The sequence below is a fragment of the Plectropomus leopardus genome, chromosome 10 (genome assembly GCF_026936395.1).
Source record: "Plectropomus leopardus strain MGB_pleo_1.0 chromosome 10, ASM2693639v1, whole genome shotgun sequence".
Classification (NCBI taxonomy): Eukaryota; Metazoa; Chordata; class Actinopteri; order Perciformes; family Serranidae; genus Plectropomus; species Plectropomus leopardus.
In genome coordinates, this window is record NC_142185.1 from 34284859 (window position 1) to 34299698 (window position 14840).

At 37.1% G+C, this 14840-nt stretch overlaps 2 protein-coding genes across 7 annotated transcripts in view; one reads left to right on the top strand and one right to left on the bottom strand.

Annotated features, from left to right (window-relative positions):
• The window catches only part of pikfyve (phosphoinositide kinase, FYVE finger containing), a 41113-nt gene extending 35885 nt beyond the window's left edge, over positions 1–5228 (top strand). For all 4 annotated transcript variants that reach the window (XM_088083712.1, XM_088083709.1, XM_088083710.1 and 1 more), the window contains 8 exons: positions 147–241; positions 333–392; positions 1541–1717; positions 2849–2952; positions 3040–3168; positions 3845–4106; positions 4208–4282; positions 4721–5228. In XM_088083712.1, coding sequence (XP_087939838.1) covers positions 147–241; positions 333–392; positions 1541–1717; positions 2849–2952; positions 3040–3168; positions 3845–4106; positions 4208–4282; positions 4721–4836 — 1018 coding nt within the window. In that variant the 3' untranslated portion in view covers positions 4837–5228. The remainder of the gene's footprint in view (positions 1–146; positions 242–332; positions 393–1540; positions 1718–2848; positions 2953–3039; positions 3169–3844; positions 4107–4207; positions 4283–4720) is intronic.
• Positions 5229–6530: 1302 nt separating this feature from the next.
• The window catches only part of ankrd44 (ankyrin repeat domain 44), a 60558-nt gene continuing 52248 nt past the window's right edge, over positions 6531–14840 (bottom strand). For 2 of the 3 annotated variants that reach the window (XM_088083714.1, XM_088083713.1), the window contains exon 28: positions 6531–11852. In XM_088083714.1, the coding sequence (XP_087939840.1) occupies positions 11593–11852 (260 nt within the window). In that variant the 3' untranslated portion in view covers positions 6531–11592. The remainder of the gene's footprint in view (positions 11853–14840) is intronic. The other variant, XM_088083715.1, reaches the window with a different exon arrangement.

Below are 14840 nucleotides of genomic sequence, written 5' to 3' on the forward strand. Positions count from 1 at the left end.
GCAGATTTCACAAGCTGATTCAAAAAACACACAAAAAACACAATCATCAAAGCATTTTGGCCAAGTAAACTTTGTAGTTGATATAGTTTTACTTTAACTGAAAGGGGGAAAGTTGCAGGAGTATCTGACGTAGTTTTTTTCTTCAGCGGTGGTGAGAGTCGGGCGAAGAGCAGCCCTGCGAGGCCGAGCGAGTCGGCCTCGTCGCAGCAGAGCCGCAGCAGCACGGAGACGGATCCGCTCAGTGAGTCTTCACATCGAATAAAAACTTCACTGGCTGAGGATTTAAAAACATTTCGATGTGAAATAATTCCCTTTATGCCTGTTTTGTGCAGAGGATGCAGACCTGGCAGATAAGCAGAAGAAACAGACGCTGAATCCACACGTTGAGCTGCGTGAGTCTTTTTTATTTTCACGTTTCGTTACCGTCAGAGATCAGAAAACTGCCACACTGTAAAAATAATGTACTTCATTAGAGATGACTGTATGAATGTTGTTCATCAGTAAATCAAATTAAGAAAATGTCAAAAAAGAAAGAAAAATTTAAGTAAGCAGAATCAGGAAAATGTTTATTTTGAACTATTTTGAACCAAAAACTAATGAATGTCATTATGGATTAGTTTGCACATTATTTTCAACATTTATTGATTATTTGGTTTATAAAAATAGTTCAAACCTCAATATTATCGAGAAAATAAATTAAATTAATTCATAGGAAAAGCAGCAAATCTCCAAATTTGCTTGAATCTTCATCAGGTCAAATGTTTGAAAAGATGAAACCACATTTATATTTAAATATGATGCACCAACCGGCTGATGATTAACCATCGGAAATTTACAATCAGCAATTAAATAGATACAAAAAATACATTGAAGGAACAAAAAACAGACAAAAATGTGATGTGGAGGCCATATTACACAACATCAAGTCTATCTCAGGCAAAAAAACATTATGTTAAAAATATTATTATATATTTATATCACATCGTTTTATCAAAAGCCTTAATATTAAAACTCGTCAGAAGTCAACATCACCTGACTTCAAAATTGTATTAAATCAATAAGTTCCAATAAAGAAAAACAGATCAATACAGGAAAAATGTTTTAGATCAGATTCCAATGAAGGAAAAAAGGGGAAGATATTCATCAATAAAGGAGTGAAAATCAAACACACTCATTATATTAACAAAAAAACTTTGTTTTATTAATAAATGTGCATTTTTTTTATGTGTCAAAGTCTGCAAAAACATACAACAAAACACAATGAAACACAGAAAAAGCCCTAAATTAATCTAATTTAGAGGAAACATTTAATCTCATGTTTAATCTCCCTTTATGAATGTTTTTTCAAAGCCTTGCACCAACAATGCTTTTTTCAACTAGTTTAATTTAGCTTAACAAAACATCAAATCCTCACGTTTTGAATGCAAAAATTTTTAAAACTTAAGTAAATGTTGTGCATTAAAAAAACAAAATATATCTCTTTGAGCTGTCGTAGAAATATTTATAAAAACATACAAAAATAATGCGGTTGAATTTGCAGAATTCTCTGACGCCAACGCCAAGTTTTACTGTCGGATCTACTACGCCGAGGAGTTCCACAAGATGCGTGAGGAGATCATGGAGAGCAGCGAGGAGGACTTCGTCCGCTCGCTGTCCCACTGCGTCAACTGGCAGGCTCGAGGCGGGAAATCTGGAGCCGTTTTCTACGCGACAGAAGGTTGTGTATAATATTATTTCACAGATAAATGTGACTTGTTAGGGATTAGATTGGGATTTTTTTTTAATCGTCTGGCACCTAAACACGTCACCTCTGCGATATTTCTGTTAGCTGTTACAATGATGGGAGGCGCAAGTTATTGATCTGTCGTTTTATGTTTTTATCAACAAATCCCGTTAAAAGACAAAACTATAACATGTCATTAGTGGTGGCCGATGTATCGAATTTACTCGAGAATCATGGCTTGTTCCACGTGCGATATATAAAAAGACTATATCGCGAACATCGAGTATAAATAGTCGTTTTTTTAGCAGCTGTAGTTTTGTTTCTGCTCTTCTCTGCCTTTAACAGACACACACTCAAAGCCGGGCTTTTGCAGAGCTCCAGACTGTGACTATTTAGTCACATTTTGTGCCCATAAAGCACAACTGCAACCTGCAAATATTATTAAATATGAACTGGAGAGCTGTTAGTGTGTTTCCATCTTACAGAGAATAAATCATTACGTTTAACGACACTGCGGTAACAGTCTAAGTTAATGAGTGGTGTGACCACGGAGCACCAGTTAGATTTGCAAATATTAGTAAAATGTTAATGTTAATTTGTCGCCTGCTCACAGTGAATAAATCCTCACAGTTAAAGGCGCCGCAGTGTCTGTTTAACTGCCTGCTAACGCTAACATCCAGCTGTCGACTGGAAGCTTCAAATCCAAAACATCAACACTTCCTGCCTGAGACGAGCCAGGTCCTTCAAAATAAAAGTACTATTTATTCAGTTGTAACAATATTTAACTAAATTATAAAATCACTTCATAACTTCCTTATTTTATTTAATTCCTTATTTTATTTTATTAAATTATTATTATAACAGCAGTGTCTTCAGCTGTAGGATATTACAGTAGCTACTTTAAGTTTATTGTAACTGAAGTTCATTCAATAATTTTGTATTGTAGTCGTTAATATTAGTCTTAAGGACATTTAAAAATATTGAGAGATATATCACGTATCGTGTTATAGCATTAAAATATTACGATATTATTTTAAAGCCACATCGTCCGGCCCTTCGTGTTAGTCAGTCCCTTAAAACCGTGTTGATAACAGGAAGTCTCTCCTCTCCCGTGTCGTGCGTCAGATGACCGGTTCATCCTGAAGCAGATGCCCAGACTGGAGGTTCAGTCCTTCCTGGATTTTGCGCCTCACTACTTCACCTACATCACCGGCGCCGTGCAGCAGAAAGTACGTAACATTCAAAAACAAACCCAAAGTACTTCTGTCTGGTTTTTTTTTCTTTAAACAAACAGCAAATGTCTTTTTGACCCACAGCGGCCGACCGCGCTGGCAAAGATCCTGGGTGTTTACAGGATCGGCTACAAGAACTCCCAGAACAACACGGAGAAGAAACTGGACCTGCTGGTGATGGAGAACCTTTTCTACGGACGCAAGATGGCTCAGGTATTAATCTTAAGTATTATTATATCAGTATGAACTGTGCAGTAAAATGTACCCCGTCAGTGTTTTAATATTATATATGATGACGGGTACCGGTACCAATATGATACATTTTTTTCTTTGAATAAAATAAACTAAAAGTCTGAAGCTCCACATATTGTCTAAACAAAAACTGCTGCACAGAAAATTAATAAAATACAGTCTAACATGTCTAACAATTAAATACATCTAACATGTCTGACTGAAAGTAAAATAGAAATAATTTAGTGAAGAAAAAGTCGTTTTGGTTGGTACCAAAAAAATACAATAAAAATAAACTTTAATATGTATATATATATATATATATATATGTATACACAAATGGCATTTTATGTTTATATATATGTGTGTGTGTGTGTGTGTGTGTGTGTGTATATATATATATGTAGATAGATATAGATATGTAATAGATAAGCAATTTATAAATGTATGTATATGTGTGTATATATATATATACACACACACAGAAATTGCATATATATGTGTGTGTGTATGTGTATATATGTATATATGCATGTAGGTATGTATACACACATACATACATATGTGTACACACGTATATATATTTGTGTGTGTGTGTGTATATATATATACACACACACACACACACACACACACACATGACTTGTCCCTCCTGCAGGTGTTCGACCTCAAAGGTTCTCTGAGGAACCGTAACGTGAAGACGGACTCGGGGAAGGAGAGCTGCGAGGTGGTTCTGCTGGACGAGAACCTTCTGAAGTTGATCCACGACAACCCGCTGTACATCCGCTCCCACTGTAAGGCCATCCTGCGCGCCGCCATCCACAGCGACGCCTACTTCCTGTCCAGCCACCTCATCATCGACTACTCGCTGCTGGTGGGGCGCGACGACGCCACGGATCAGCTGGTGGTCGGGATCATAGGTGGGAGGAGGAGCTGTTTGTTTTTCAGCGTCAGACTCGGAGAGAACGATAAAAACTGTGTTCTGATGTTTTCTTCTGCCGTTTAAATGTTCGTCCTGCAGATTATATCAGGACGTTCACCTGGGACAAGAGACTGGAAATGGTCGTCAAATCCACTGGAATTCTGGGAGGTCAAGGTGAGCCTAAATCTGAAGCAAACGTTCAAACCATCCTGTTAATAACAGGCTGTTTTTTGTTTTTTTGTTGTCTCGGCATCATTTTTTTATCCCGTTTTTTATGAACTTTGGTGATGAGTTGTGGGGAAAAAAGTCGATATGGCGTGGTACTGTGGTATTTTTGTGGCAGCATCTTACAGCTCCAGGCACACACTAAATACAAAAAAAACCCCAAAAAACTGCGAAGCTTTCTGAGGCAGTTTGTGATAATGTGCTGTGAGTTGAACAAATTAAAAATTTTAACTTATTACATAAAAAGGTGCTGACAAAGTTTTTCAGTTGAAAAAAAAGTTATTAACTAAACTAAACATTTAAACATTTGTTTTAATCTGTAATATTTGGTCGTTTGCGCGGCTCGGTCTGGATTTGTGAAAGTTGTCTCTGATGTCGTTTCTTCAGGGAAAATGCCCACCGTGGTTTCTCCGGAGCTGTACAGAGCTCGGTTCTGCGAGGCCATGGACAAATACTTCCTGATGGTTCCCGACCACTGGACCGGCCTCGGCGTCAACTGCTGAGCGGAGCGTCGAGTCCGAGTGCCGAAAATAAAGAACCGCAGGTACTCACTCTGCTCTGCACCCGAGCTCAACACAAGCACACCGGACGCCGTCGGCGTTTGTGCGGACTGTACGCAGACCCGAACGCAGCACAGTATCATTCCACGCTGGTCGTCTCCAAAACGTCTCAGACCAGATTTTATCTCGGCAGTATTACCAGATTCTAATTTATCCTTCTTTCAAAGAGGGTTTGTTGTTTTATCGGTGCCATGAGTCCAAACTGTTTCACGAGGACCCGCTGAAAAACTTTCAGTTTTGTGTTCATAGTTTGGTAAACAAACTAATAATTTGTGTAATTTAAAGTTTGTAAATGTACAGAGATGATGTAACTATTAAAAGAATATTAACACTGATCTCTGAGAGCTATCTTTTTTTTTTTTTGGTGTAAATGAGGCGGAGAAATACGAGAAATATCAGATTTGATATTAAGACCTTTCAAACTACAATATTGCTGAATTTTCTGGATAACTAATCAATAATTTATGTCATTTATTGAGCAAAAACTCCAAATGTTTGCTTTTTCAAGCTTCACAAGTCAGAAGATTTTCCATATTTTTTATTTTTTAAGTGTAAATTTTATATTTTAGACTTGTCATTTTTCACTACTTTGTGACTTTTTATACAGCAAACAATTCATTTCAATCCATAAACAGGATTAATCAGTAAAGAAAATCATCAGCATTTATTTGTGCAGATTTGCTGATTTTCTTTGATTTATAAATTAAATATCTTTAGCTTCTATGCTTTTGATCAGTAAAATGTGTAATTAAAGAATTAAAAACTTTGAGCTCGGGGGAAAACTGTAGCGCTGTAACCTGATGACCATGACGGACAGATACCCTCACTAATGCCTTGTTTTTAAATTTTAAAAACAAATATCCAACTAAATTAACTTCATGCCAAAAACAAGTTTCCTCCCTTTAATGATTAGGTTCTCAGACACGTTTTTTAAGTTTGTTTGTTTTTCAAATCCCATGAAACCTGAGCAAATTGACTTGATTTTTCTTTCAAAAACATCTGAAGAAGGCAATGGGCAATAAGAGGAGAAATGGCCCAAAGATAAGCAAGAAATTTGTAAACAAAAAAATAAATAAATAAATAAAGTGAAATTTGGGGAAAAAATTAAAAAGTATAAAAACATTACCTAAAATTCTGAAAAAATTAAAAATGAAAATAAAAAAAGGGCATTAAAAGTTCCTGAAAATTTTGAAAAAACAATTATTTCTGTAACATTATGTGTTATTATGTGTAATCATGATAATCATATAGCTTTTTTTCTCCATACATTGTCCTAGTCTTTTAAAAAATTTTAAGAAGTTTTCTAAATCAGCAAAATTTCTAACAATTGGTTAAACATTTCTTTCCAGGTTGGTCACTGCTTTTATTCCCATGTTTTTGAAAGAAATAAACCACTTTGTTCAGCATTCAGAGGTTTAAATACACGTGAAAGGCGTCTGAAAGCACAAGAAAAGTGATGTCGCTCCAGGTTTCAAAGGGTTAAAGACTGCAGCGAAAAATAATCTGATTTCCACACGAGCAAAAACATTGTAAAGCCCCTTTCGTTAGCTTTAACTGCACGACTGTGAATCTTTGAAGCAACAAAAGGCAAAAACGTCATTTCACACAGTAGAGAACAAGAAAAAAACAAGAAAAACTTTAAACTGATTTTTTTTTAATTGTACAATTTATATAAAACAAAGGGTAGCTGACAAACAGCCCTCAGCATGTCGTACTGCATCAGGAACTGGTATGAAAATCATCAGACACATGACGATAGCGATTGTCAGGACTGGTGAAGCTCATTTTCCAATGTAATAATAATAATACTAATAATAATAATAATAATAATAATAATAATAATAATAATAATACTGGCGGACAGATTCAGTCTCTCAGCAGACCTTCAGCTCAGGGACAGAAAAACAGTGTGCTTGTTAACAACATGTGCTTATCGTCGTCTCCATTTTAATCTAACGGCAGCTAACAGGGTTCTCCTTTCAAAATAAGATCAGTAATATTCACAACTTTTAATTCTGAAGCTCAAATAAAAAACTTTAGGTGGAGACGTCACTCAGAAGTCCTCTGTGAGGGAGATTTCGTACAAAGCTTTATGTTAACATTATATACAAAAGCAGTTCAGTTTCATATCAGTACCTAAAGCTCACACACACACACACACACACACACACACACACACACACACAGACACACACAGCTTAAAGGATAAGTCTGCAAATATTCTTTTTTTCTTATTGTCTGCAAACTCCATGAAAAGACAAAACGCACCGTCAATCATTCGAGTTTCAGCGTCGTCCAAAAACAGTAAAAATTAACTTTCATTACAACTAACGAAGGTGTTGTAATTTAATTTAAATAGATTCCACATACACCGTCCTGCTGCCCCAAATACTCACCAGAGCACCAAATGTGGATTAATCCGCTACTGAAAATAGTCCCCGATAAATTGATTTACACCAGTGTTTGCTTTATGTGGAATCCCATTTCCACCGATGTGATAAAAAGGAAAAAGGATAATTAGAAAAAATGAATGACTTCTCTTAAAATGAGATACTTGTTCAAAATAATGAATATTTTAAAAAAAAGACTTTAGCACCTCAACAAACTTAGTATCTCAAAATAATGAGAAACTATTTTTAAAAAATGTCTTATTTCAAAGTATTGACTTAGTATTTCAAAATAAGAGACAAAGCGTCTCAAAAAATGTTTCAAAATAGTCACTTAGGATCTGAAAATGAGAAACAAGTTTAAAATAACCAGCATCTCAATAAAATGACTTTATTTCAAAATACATCTCGTCTCAATTACGAGTTGACTTACTATCTTAAAATAATGAGAAACTATTTCAAAAATAATGACTTACTATCTTTAATGTGTTAGTATCTCAAATAATGAGAAATTGTTTTGAAATAATGAGCCAAAAACAGACAAACTTTGTCAAAATAAAACTATTTCGAAATAACTAATCTCAGTATTTCAAAATAATTAGCAACTAGAAAATCTCAATATTGACTTAGTTTTTCATTATTTTTTAAAATAATTAGTAAATATCTCAAAATAAGGAATCGGTATTGCTTAATACAAAGTTGATATTTTTAAGAATATTTCTCAATAATTTTAGATACTTCGTCATTTTTCTTAGATGAAGTTATATTTTGAAAAGCTTCTCATTTTAATGACTTTTTTTCATCACGTTGGCAGAAATGAGCTTCAACAGATAAAAACTACAGCAGTCAGCTGAAATTATTTAACCTTTTTTTAAATAAATCAAACTCAATATCTGTGACTTGTTAAAGATTTTTTTCAAAAGGCTCGAGAGGCGCAAGAAATATTGATTAACAGACAAACATCGATGGTTTTGGTCTTTTCGAGGGATTTGTTGACAATAAAAATCTAGAATATCAGCAGCCTTTGAGGAGAAAAAACACTGAGGTGAGACATCATTTAAAAATTTTTTAAAAATCTGCATAATGGTCGACTTCACACAGACAAAACTCCTCAAACTCGTTCATTCAGTTAATCGTAATCATCCACATTATGCTCAACATGTTAAAGAGTCAGTTCACCAAAACACTAAAAAAATCATCTGTCGTCGAGTGAAAGCTCGTTGTGCAAATAGTTTTAAATTAATTTGGCCAGGTTTTGAGATTTTTGTCTACGTGACAAACTCACAGAGCGACTGGAGGATAAAAAGAAGCTTTTAACAAAAGATTATTTTCATTAATCTGTCAATTTTTTAATATTTTAATTTAATGTTTATTTAAAAGTAAATTAATCAAAAATAACAGAAATGCTTATCCAACTTTTCAAAGTTAACATGTTCATATTATTTATTTTTTTTCTATCAACAGTAAAATATTTATTTAGTTTCATAAAGATTTTTTAAACCAGTGAAGACATTTTTTATTTAATTTTTTTTTTTGGCATTTTTGCATAAAAAAAGTGACAAACGTGTTCATTCACACATTTGTGACCTGTTGTAGCGCCGTTAGCTTGTTTACTGCCGTCACAGTAATCGCTCTGTATGTAAAACAAAACGAATCGTCGAATATTCGTATTGAACATCCAAATCTGATTTGTTTTGCATAATTCTGGGTCGGGTACAGTCCCACATGTAACCCAAAATGTACCATTTCTTGCCTCTTGACTATAAATGGCCAGTTAAAGACAAAAATGCACAAAAAATAATTAAATTTTAAACTTAGTCAGAGACAAAATATATTAAAACCTGGACAAACCTGCACGGCTCAACAGGATTCATTAATTTTGGTGAGCTGATCCTTTAATTTTAGGAATATTAAAATTACAAACAAAGGATTCGTTTTAAAAGAAAAGACATGAATGGACATCAAGGCACTGGACACGTTTGAGACAATGGCACATAGCTGGTGGACACACAGAGGGCAGGACGGGGGGAGTGGTCAAGGCTCTGTGTTACTTTACATTGTAAGTGCTGGCAGTATTTGTACCATCATGTAACAATAAATACCACCGAAAAGAGCTTCAGGATTTTGGTCTTTAAGAATAATTTGATGATCCAAAATCAGACGGAAAAATCTTGTAGGCGTTTTGAAGAGGGATCCAGGGTGAAGCTAACTTCCGGGCGTCTGTTTGCTGTCCTGACGGCTGCACTACGACGCAAGTTCAACAGAGTCGGCATTTCTTTGTGATAGCTGGCTTGACGAATCCTAAAATCTCAGTTGTAATAACAAAAAGAATGGCATCAACAATCGAATCTTACCGCGAAACTTCACGTTGAGGACGTAACATCATCTGCTAATTTGTATCATATGATGTCGTGCGTGCATTTCGTAGGATGTCATACGACCCGTCAGTATTTTAATGTACTTTATAACCTTGTTCGATGGCGGCAGATCTCGTCCTGTGATGGCGAATAAGGAGCTCGGTGATCTCTTTCTGCACATTGTCAGCCGCTATTTTTCTTCTTTGAGTTAGCCGCTAACGGCTACTAGCTGATGTGTTAATCTCTTGGCGGTGGGTCGCACGTGTCGCCAAAATATCCGTCCCCCCATTCCGTGATCGTACCTTTTATGCGTAACGGTGGGGACAACAGTGCGATATACCCGCCTTAAACAGGTATTTTGAACAGATCTTTTGCCGATTTCTGATGTGCAACAACTCATCTGACAGATAACCGATACTGAAATCGATATATCCTCTTTAAATCCCCACTAAAATTTAGTGATCGACTTTTCTTTAGTGGATTCACATATTATTCAAACTTAAGGGTTCCCACATAATTTCACGTCCAAAATGTCCATGACTATTTCAGGCCCTGAAAGTGAGACTGAAATTCCGCGTCATCAGCAGATGGAGATATAAAATACGTTTTCAATGTACGTTCGTCCAAAAATCAGAAAAATATGACGCTTTCACCGATCAGTTAAACAATAAAAATCGTTTGTGATGTTGACAGAAATCAGCATGTCGGCCGATTCCAATAATTTAATACCAATATCTGCTAATATGTGCCGATATTATTGTGCGACCCGAAACCCTCGTTAACCCTTTGAGCTCGCGTCATAGTGCAGCCCTCCGGTCTGCAGCTCGGAGGAACACGGAGGCCGTTCGAGGCCGCAGGATAAAATGCATAAATCTCGTTCTCAGTTCACGTCTGCACAAACCCTGTTTTTTTCATCAGTGGGTACGTCCCGATTCGCTAATTTGATCGCTTCTCATCATCACTCACGTGACATTAAAAATCCCTGCGCGCTGGACAGAAACTACAGTTTGATTTAAGATATAATTAAACATTTAGGCTACTTCATCCTTTTTAACAAATTCTAATTATAATCTGGATACTTTAATAAGAAGCTTACAGACAGAAAATCAATAAACGCAGACGTAAATAAGTGATTTATTTTTAATGTTTTTTGCTGCGTGTGTGAATTCATCCTTCATCTCATTTCTAGAATAATGCAGAATTTCCCGAATTTAATCGAGACGTACCCGGTGCGTCATTTTTGTGATGAATATTTAAACATAGAAATCTTTTTCACATTTCAGCCGCAGCTCATCAAAACCTAAAAGCAAAACCCAAATTTGTGCTTCAGTTATTAACAGTTAAAAATGTACCTGTTTATCAGAACGTTAATTATCTACGCGTGGAAGTCAAATATTTGGTACGACAACAAGCCAAAAATCATAAAAAGGTTAAAATGACACTAAGCTGTCTTCATGGTCTACTTCATTTTGTACAAACAGTTAAAAATGGCTTCTTTTTTTTAAGACAAAATGAGTCTCGGAGGCGAGTTGCTGTGCCATGCAGAGACCGAAGTACCGAGGTCGGTTTGGATTTAAGCACCCGTGAGTAGAAAGAACAAACCGTGGTGTGAGTTTACACAAGCATGCAGACCCGAACCAGAAGTGATCCAGATCGAATTCTTCATTTTCGTGGAGCGACTTGCTCGGCTGCAGCGGTCAGTCAGTCGGTCCGGGGGCCGTGCGGACGCTCCGCTCATCGTTTTTGGAAAAAAAGGGGCACTAAGAAAAAGGGTCTCCAGCCTGGTGTCACACAGGAGGGCGAGACAGACACTGAAAACATCCAGACTGCGTCAAAACCAAGTCTCCGCCGTCCTCCCTCGAGCGCGCACGCCGCAGACTGAAACGCGGCTCCCGGAGGGGAGAAGCTCAGGTGCGCAGCTCGAGGTAGGAGGGCAGAGAGTCGGTTCGGAGGGGTCAGAAGGTTTCCGAGTCCTCCGAGTCGTTCTCTGTTGTTCCCTCGCTGGAGGGTCTGGAGGGGTTCCTGGGACTGCGTGGCCCCCGGGGGCCGGTGCCCGGGCCTTTCCCCCCCTGGTGGGGCAGCTGCCTCAGCAGGGAGCCTGGGGAGGGAGCCCCGGAGCTGCAAGGGGAGCAGAAAGGCATCATGGTAGCCAGAATGAGAGCCAGACAGTCAGCCACCTCTCTGCTAGGAGCGCAAGCCAGAGCAGGCGTCAGACCTGAGGTAGAGAGACAGAGAAGAAGAGGAGAGGGGGAAGGACAGGGGACAGGGGACAGGGACAGGGACAGGGGACAGGGACAGGGACAGGGAGGGGGGAGAGCGAGACATAGACGTGGAGGAAGCGAGGAAGGCGAAGCAGAAGACAAGGGAGGGACGGAGCAGCATTCCATTAGTGTTCAGCCAGCAGACGCAGTACAGACATGAGGGGGGGACACGGAGACGACCACGGCTGACGTCTGCACGACACAAAGACATCCCATAATAAGCACACAAGCAGCCTCAGTACATTAAATCAGGGTTCCCACGGCAGGCCAGGAGGACGTCTCACGTAAAAAAACGTCGTAAAAAAAACTGCCATAAAGTCCAGTAACAAACGTGCCAGGCATGGTATTAATACACCGAAAAAAGTCACGCTATAGTATGTCGCCAAAACTAACATAAAAGTCACCCTAAAACGGTCCCCAAAAAAGCATGAAAAAGTCATAGTCGAGTAAAACCCAGTAAAAAACAGTTTAATATGGCATCAAAAACATTTAAAAAAGTAACCTATGCTCTAAATACCAGTAAAAAACAGGAGAGTACGCCAAAAAACACACCCTGACTGTCGTTTATATTGTGTCATAAAACAGTTAAAAAGTCATAGTACAGTATGCCATAAAGTATGTAGTGTCGAACAAATATCGTAAAGAAATCATGGAATACTACGTCGAAAAAGTTGTCTTAAAAAAGTCATAGTGTATAACATCAAAAAAAAAAAAAAGTCATAGTCTGTCAAAAACTATTAAAAAAATCATAGTATTGTATGTTGGAAAAATCTAATTAAAAAAGTCAAAATATAGTATAGTATGTAGAACAAAATAATCAAAAAGTCATAGAATTCTATGTTGAAAAAATATATAGTCATAGTATATTTTATTGAAAAAAATATCATGAATAAGTTATAGTATAGTTTGTCGAAAAATATTTAAAATGTCATAGTGAAATGTCAGTTATAATAAAAACGGCATACAAAAGTACGTGACAGACTAAAATAAACGAGGTCGTAGTATAGTATGTTGAAAAAGTCATACTAAAGTTTGTCAGAAAAATATGAAAAGATTAATAGTGTAGTATTCAGTCAAATTATCATGAGGTCATGAAAAAGGCATAATATAGTTAAAAGACATACATAAAAGTCATATGTGATGATGTAAAAATATTTTTAAAATCATAGTATAGTACCTAAAAAATGGCATAATAAAGGTCTTAGTATAGTATGTTTAAATAATTTAAAAAACTAACTGTATATCAAAATACTATGAAAAAGGACACAATATAGCACGCTTTAAAAATATAAAAAAGTCATGGTCTCGTGCCATAAAAACCTGAAAGAGTTGTTCAGTATAACATAAAAAAAGTCAAAATACTAAACGATACGATGCCATGAAAACGGTCGCAGTGAGGTACGGCGCAGTTCCCAGCAGCCCTCTCTCCTCTAACCTTCCTGTGTAGCTGTTTTTGTGAGGCAGACGGAGCCGCTTCCTGTCCCGGACTGAAACGTCTTAACCCTAACCCTAACCCTAACCGTGACTGGAGCGGCATCACATCTGCCTCCTCCGACCAACGGCGCCGTGCGGACCCGAAGACTCGACACGGACCTGACCGGCCTCAACATCAGGGCGACAGGAAACCCTCCGCCCGCCAGCGAGCCCCTCGCCGCTGTCCACGGTACGTTTCTTACTTTACGATGACTCATGCACTGTTGTATCTGCACGATGGCGATTTTGGGATTTTTTTATACTATGACCTTTTTCAACATTTGAAATGTCGACTTTTTAGACCGTTTTGTCGACATTCTTTTCTACGACGTGTCTCGACAGACCTTTTTTATGTCGTTTTCAGCTGTTTTTTGGACATGCTACAGTCTGGACCCCGCGACCCTCACGAGAACAAGCGGTTACAGAAAATGACTGACTGACTATAGTCTGGAATTTTCGGTTGTTTTTTTGGGCATGACATGTCATTGCGTTTTTGGCCGTTTTTGCAATGTTCTATACCATGGCGTGTCTAAACGTGCTATTTTATACAGTTTTCAGCTGTTTTCAGATGTTTTTAAGAAATGTCATTTTTTGACATTTTTGCCATACTATAGCCTTGCTCTTTGGTCATTTTTTCGAGATTCGAAATTGCGTGTTTTTTGCAGTTTTTGCAACGTTCTATGCTATGGCGTGTTTCAACAAGCTATTTTATGTAATTTCTAGCAGTTTTTAGGAAATGTCATTTATTGACATATTTGCCATACTATAGCCTTGCTTTTTGGTAATTTTTTCTAGATTCGAAATTTGCGTGTTTTTTGTAGTTTTTGCAACATTTTATGCAATGGCGTTTCTTGACACACTATTTTATGTTGTTTTGAACATTTTTTAGCAGTTTGTGGGATATGTCATTTTTTTGACATTTTTGCTATACTATAACCCTGCTTTTTTTGTCATTTTTTCGATGTGCCATATTTTGGTGTTTTTGGCCGTTTTTGCAGCTTTCTTTGCTATGGCGTGTCTAGGCATGCTATATAATGTGGTTGTAAACTGTTTTCAGCAGCTTTTGAGAAATGTCATTTTTTGACATTTTTGCCATACTATAGCCTTGTTTTTTTGGTCATCTTTCAAGAAATTTGGGGGGGGGGGGGGTTCAACTTTTTTCAACATTTTATGCTATGGCGTGTCTCAATAAGTTATTTTATTTAGTTTCTAGCAGTGTTTAGCAGTTTTTGAGATATGTCATTTTTTGACATTTTTGCCATACTATAGCCTTGCTTTTTTGGTCATTTTTTTGACATATGCCGTTTTGGTGTTTTTGCAGTTTTTGCAACATTCTATGCTATGGCGCGTCTTAATACGCTATTTTATGTAGTTTTCAGCAGTTTTCAGATGTTTTTGGGAAATGTCATATTTTCGACATACGAAATTTGCGTGTTTTTTGCAGTTTTGGCAACATTCTATGCTATGGT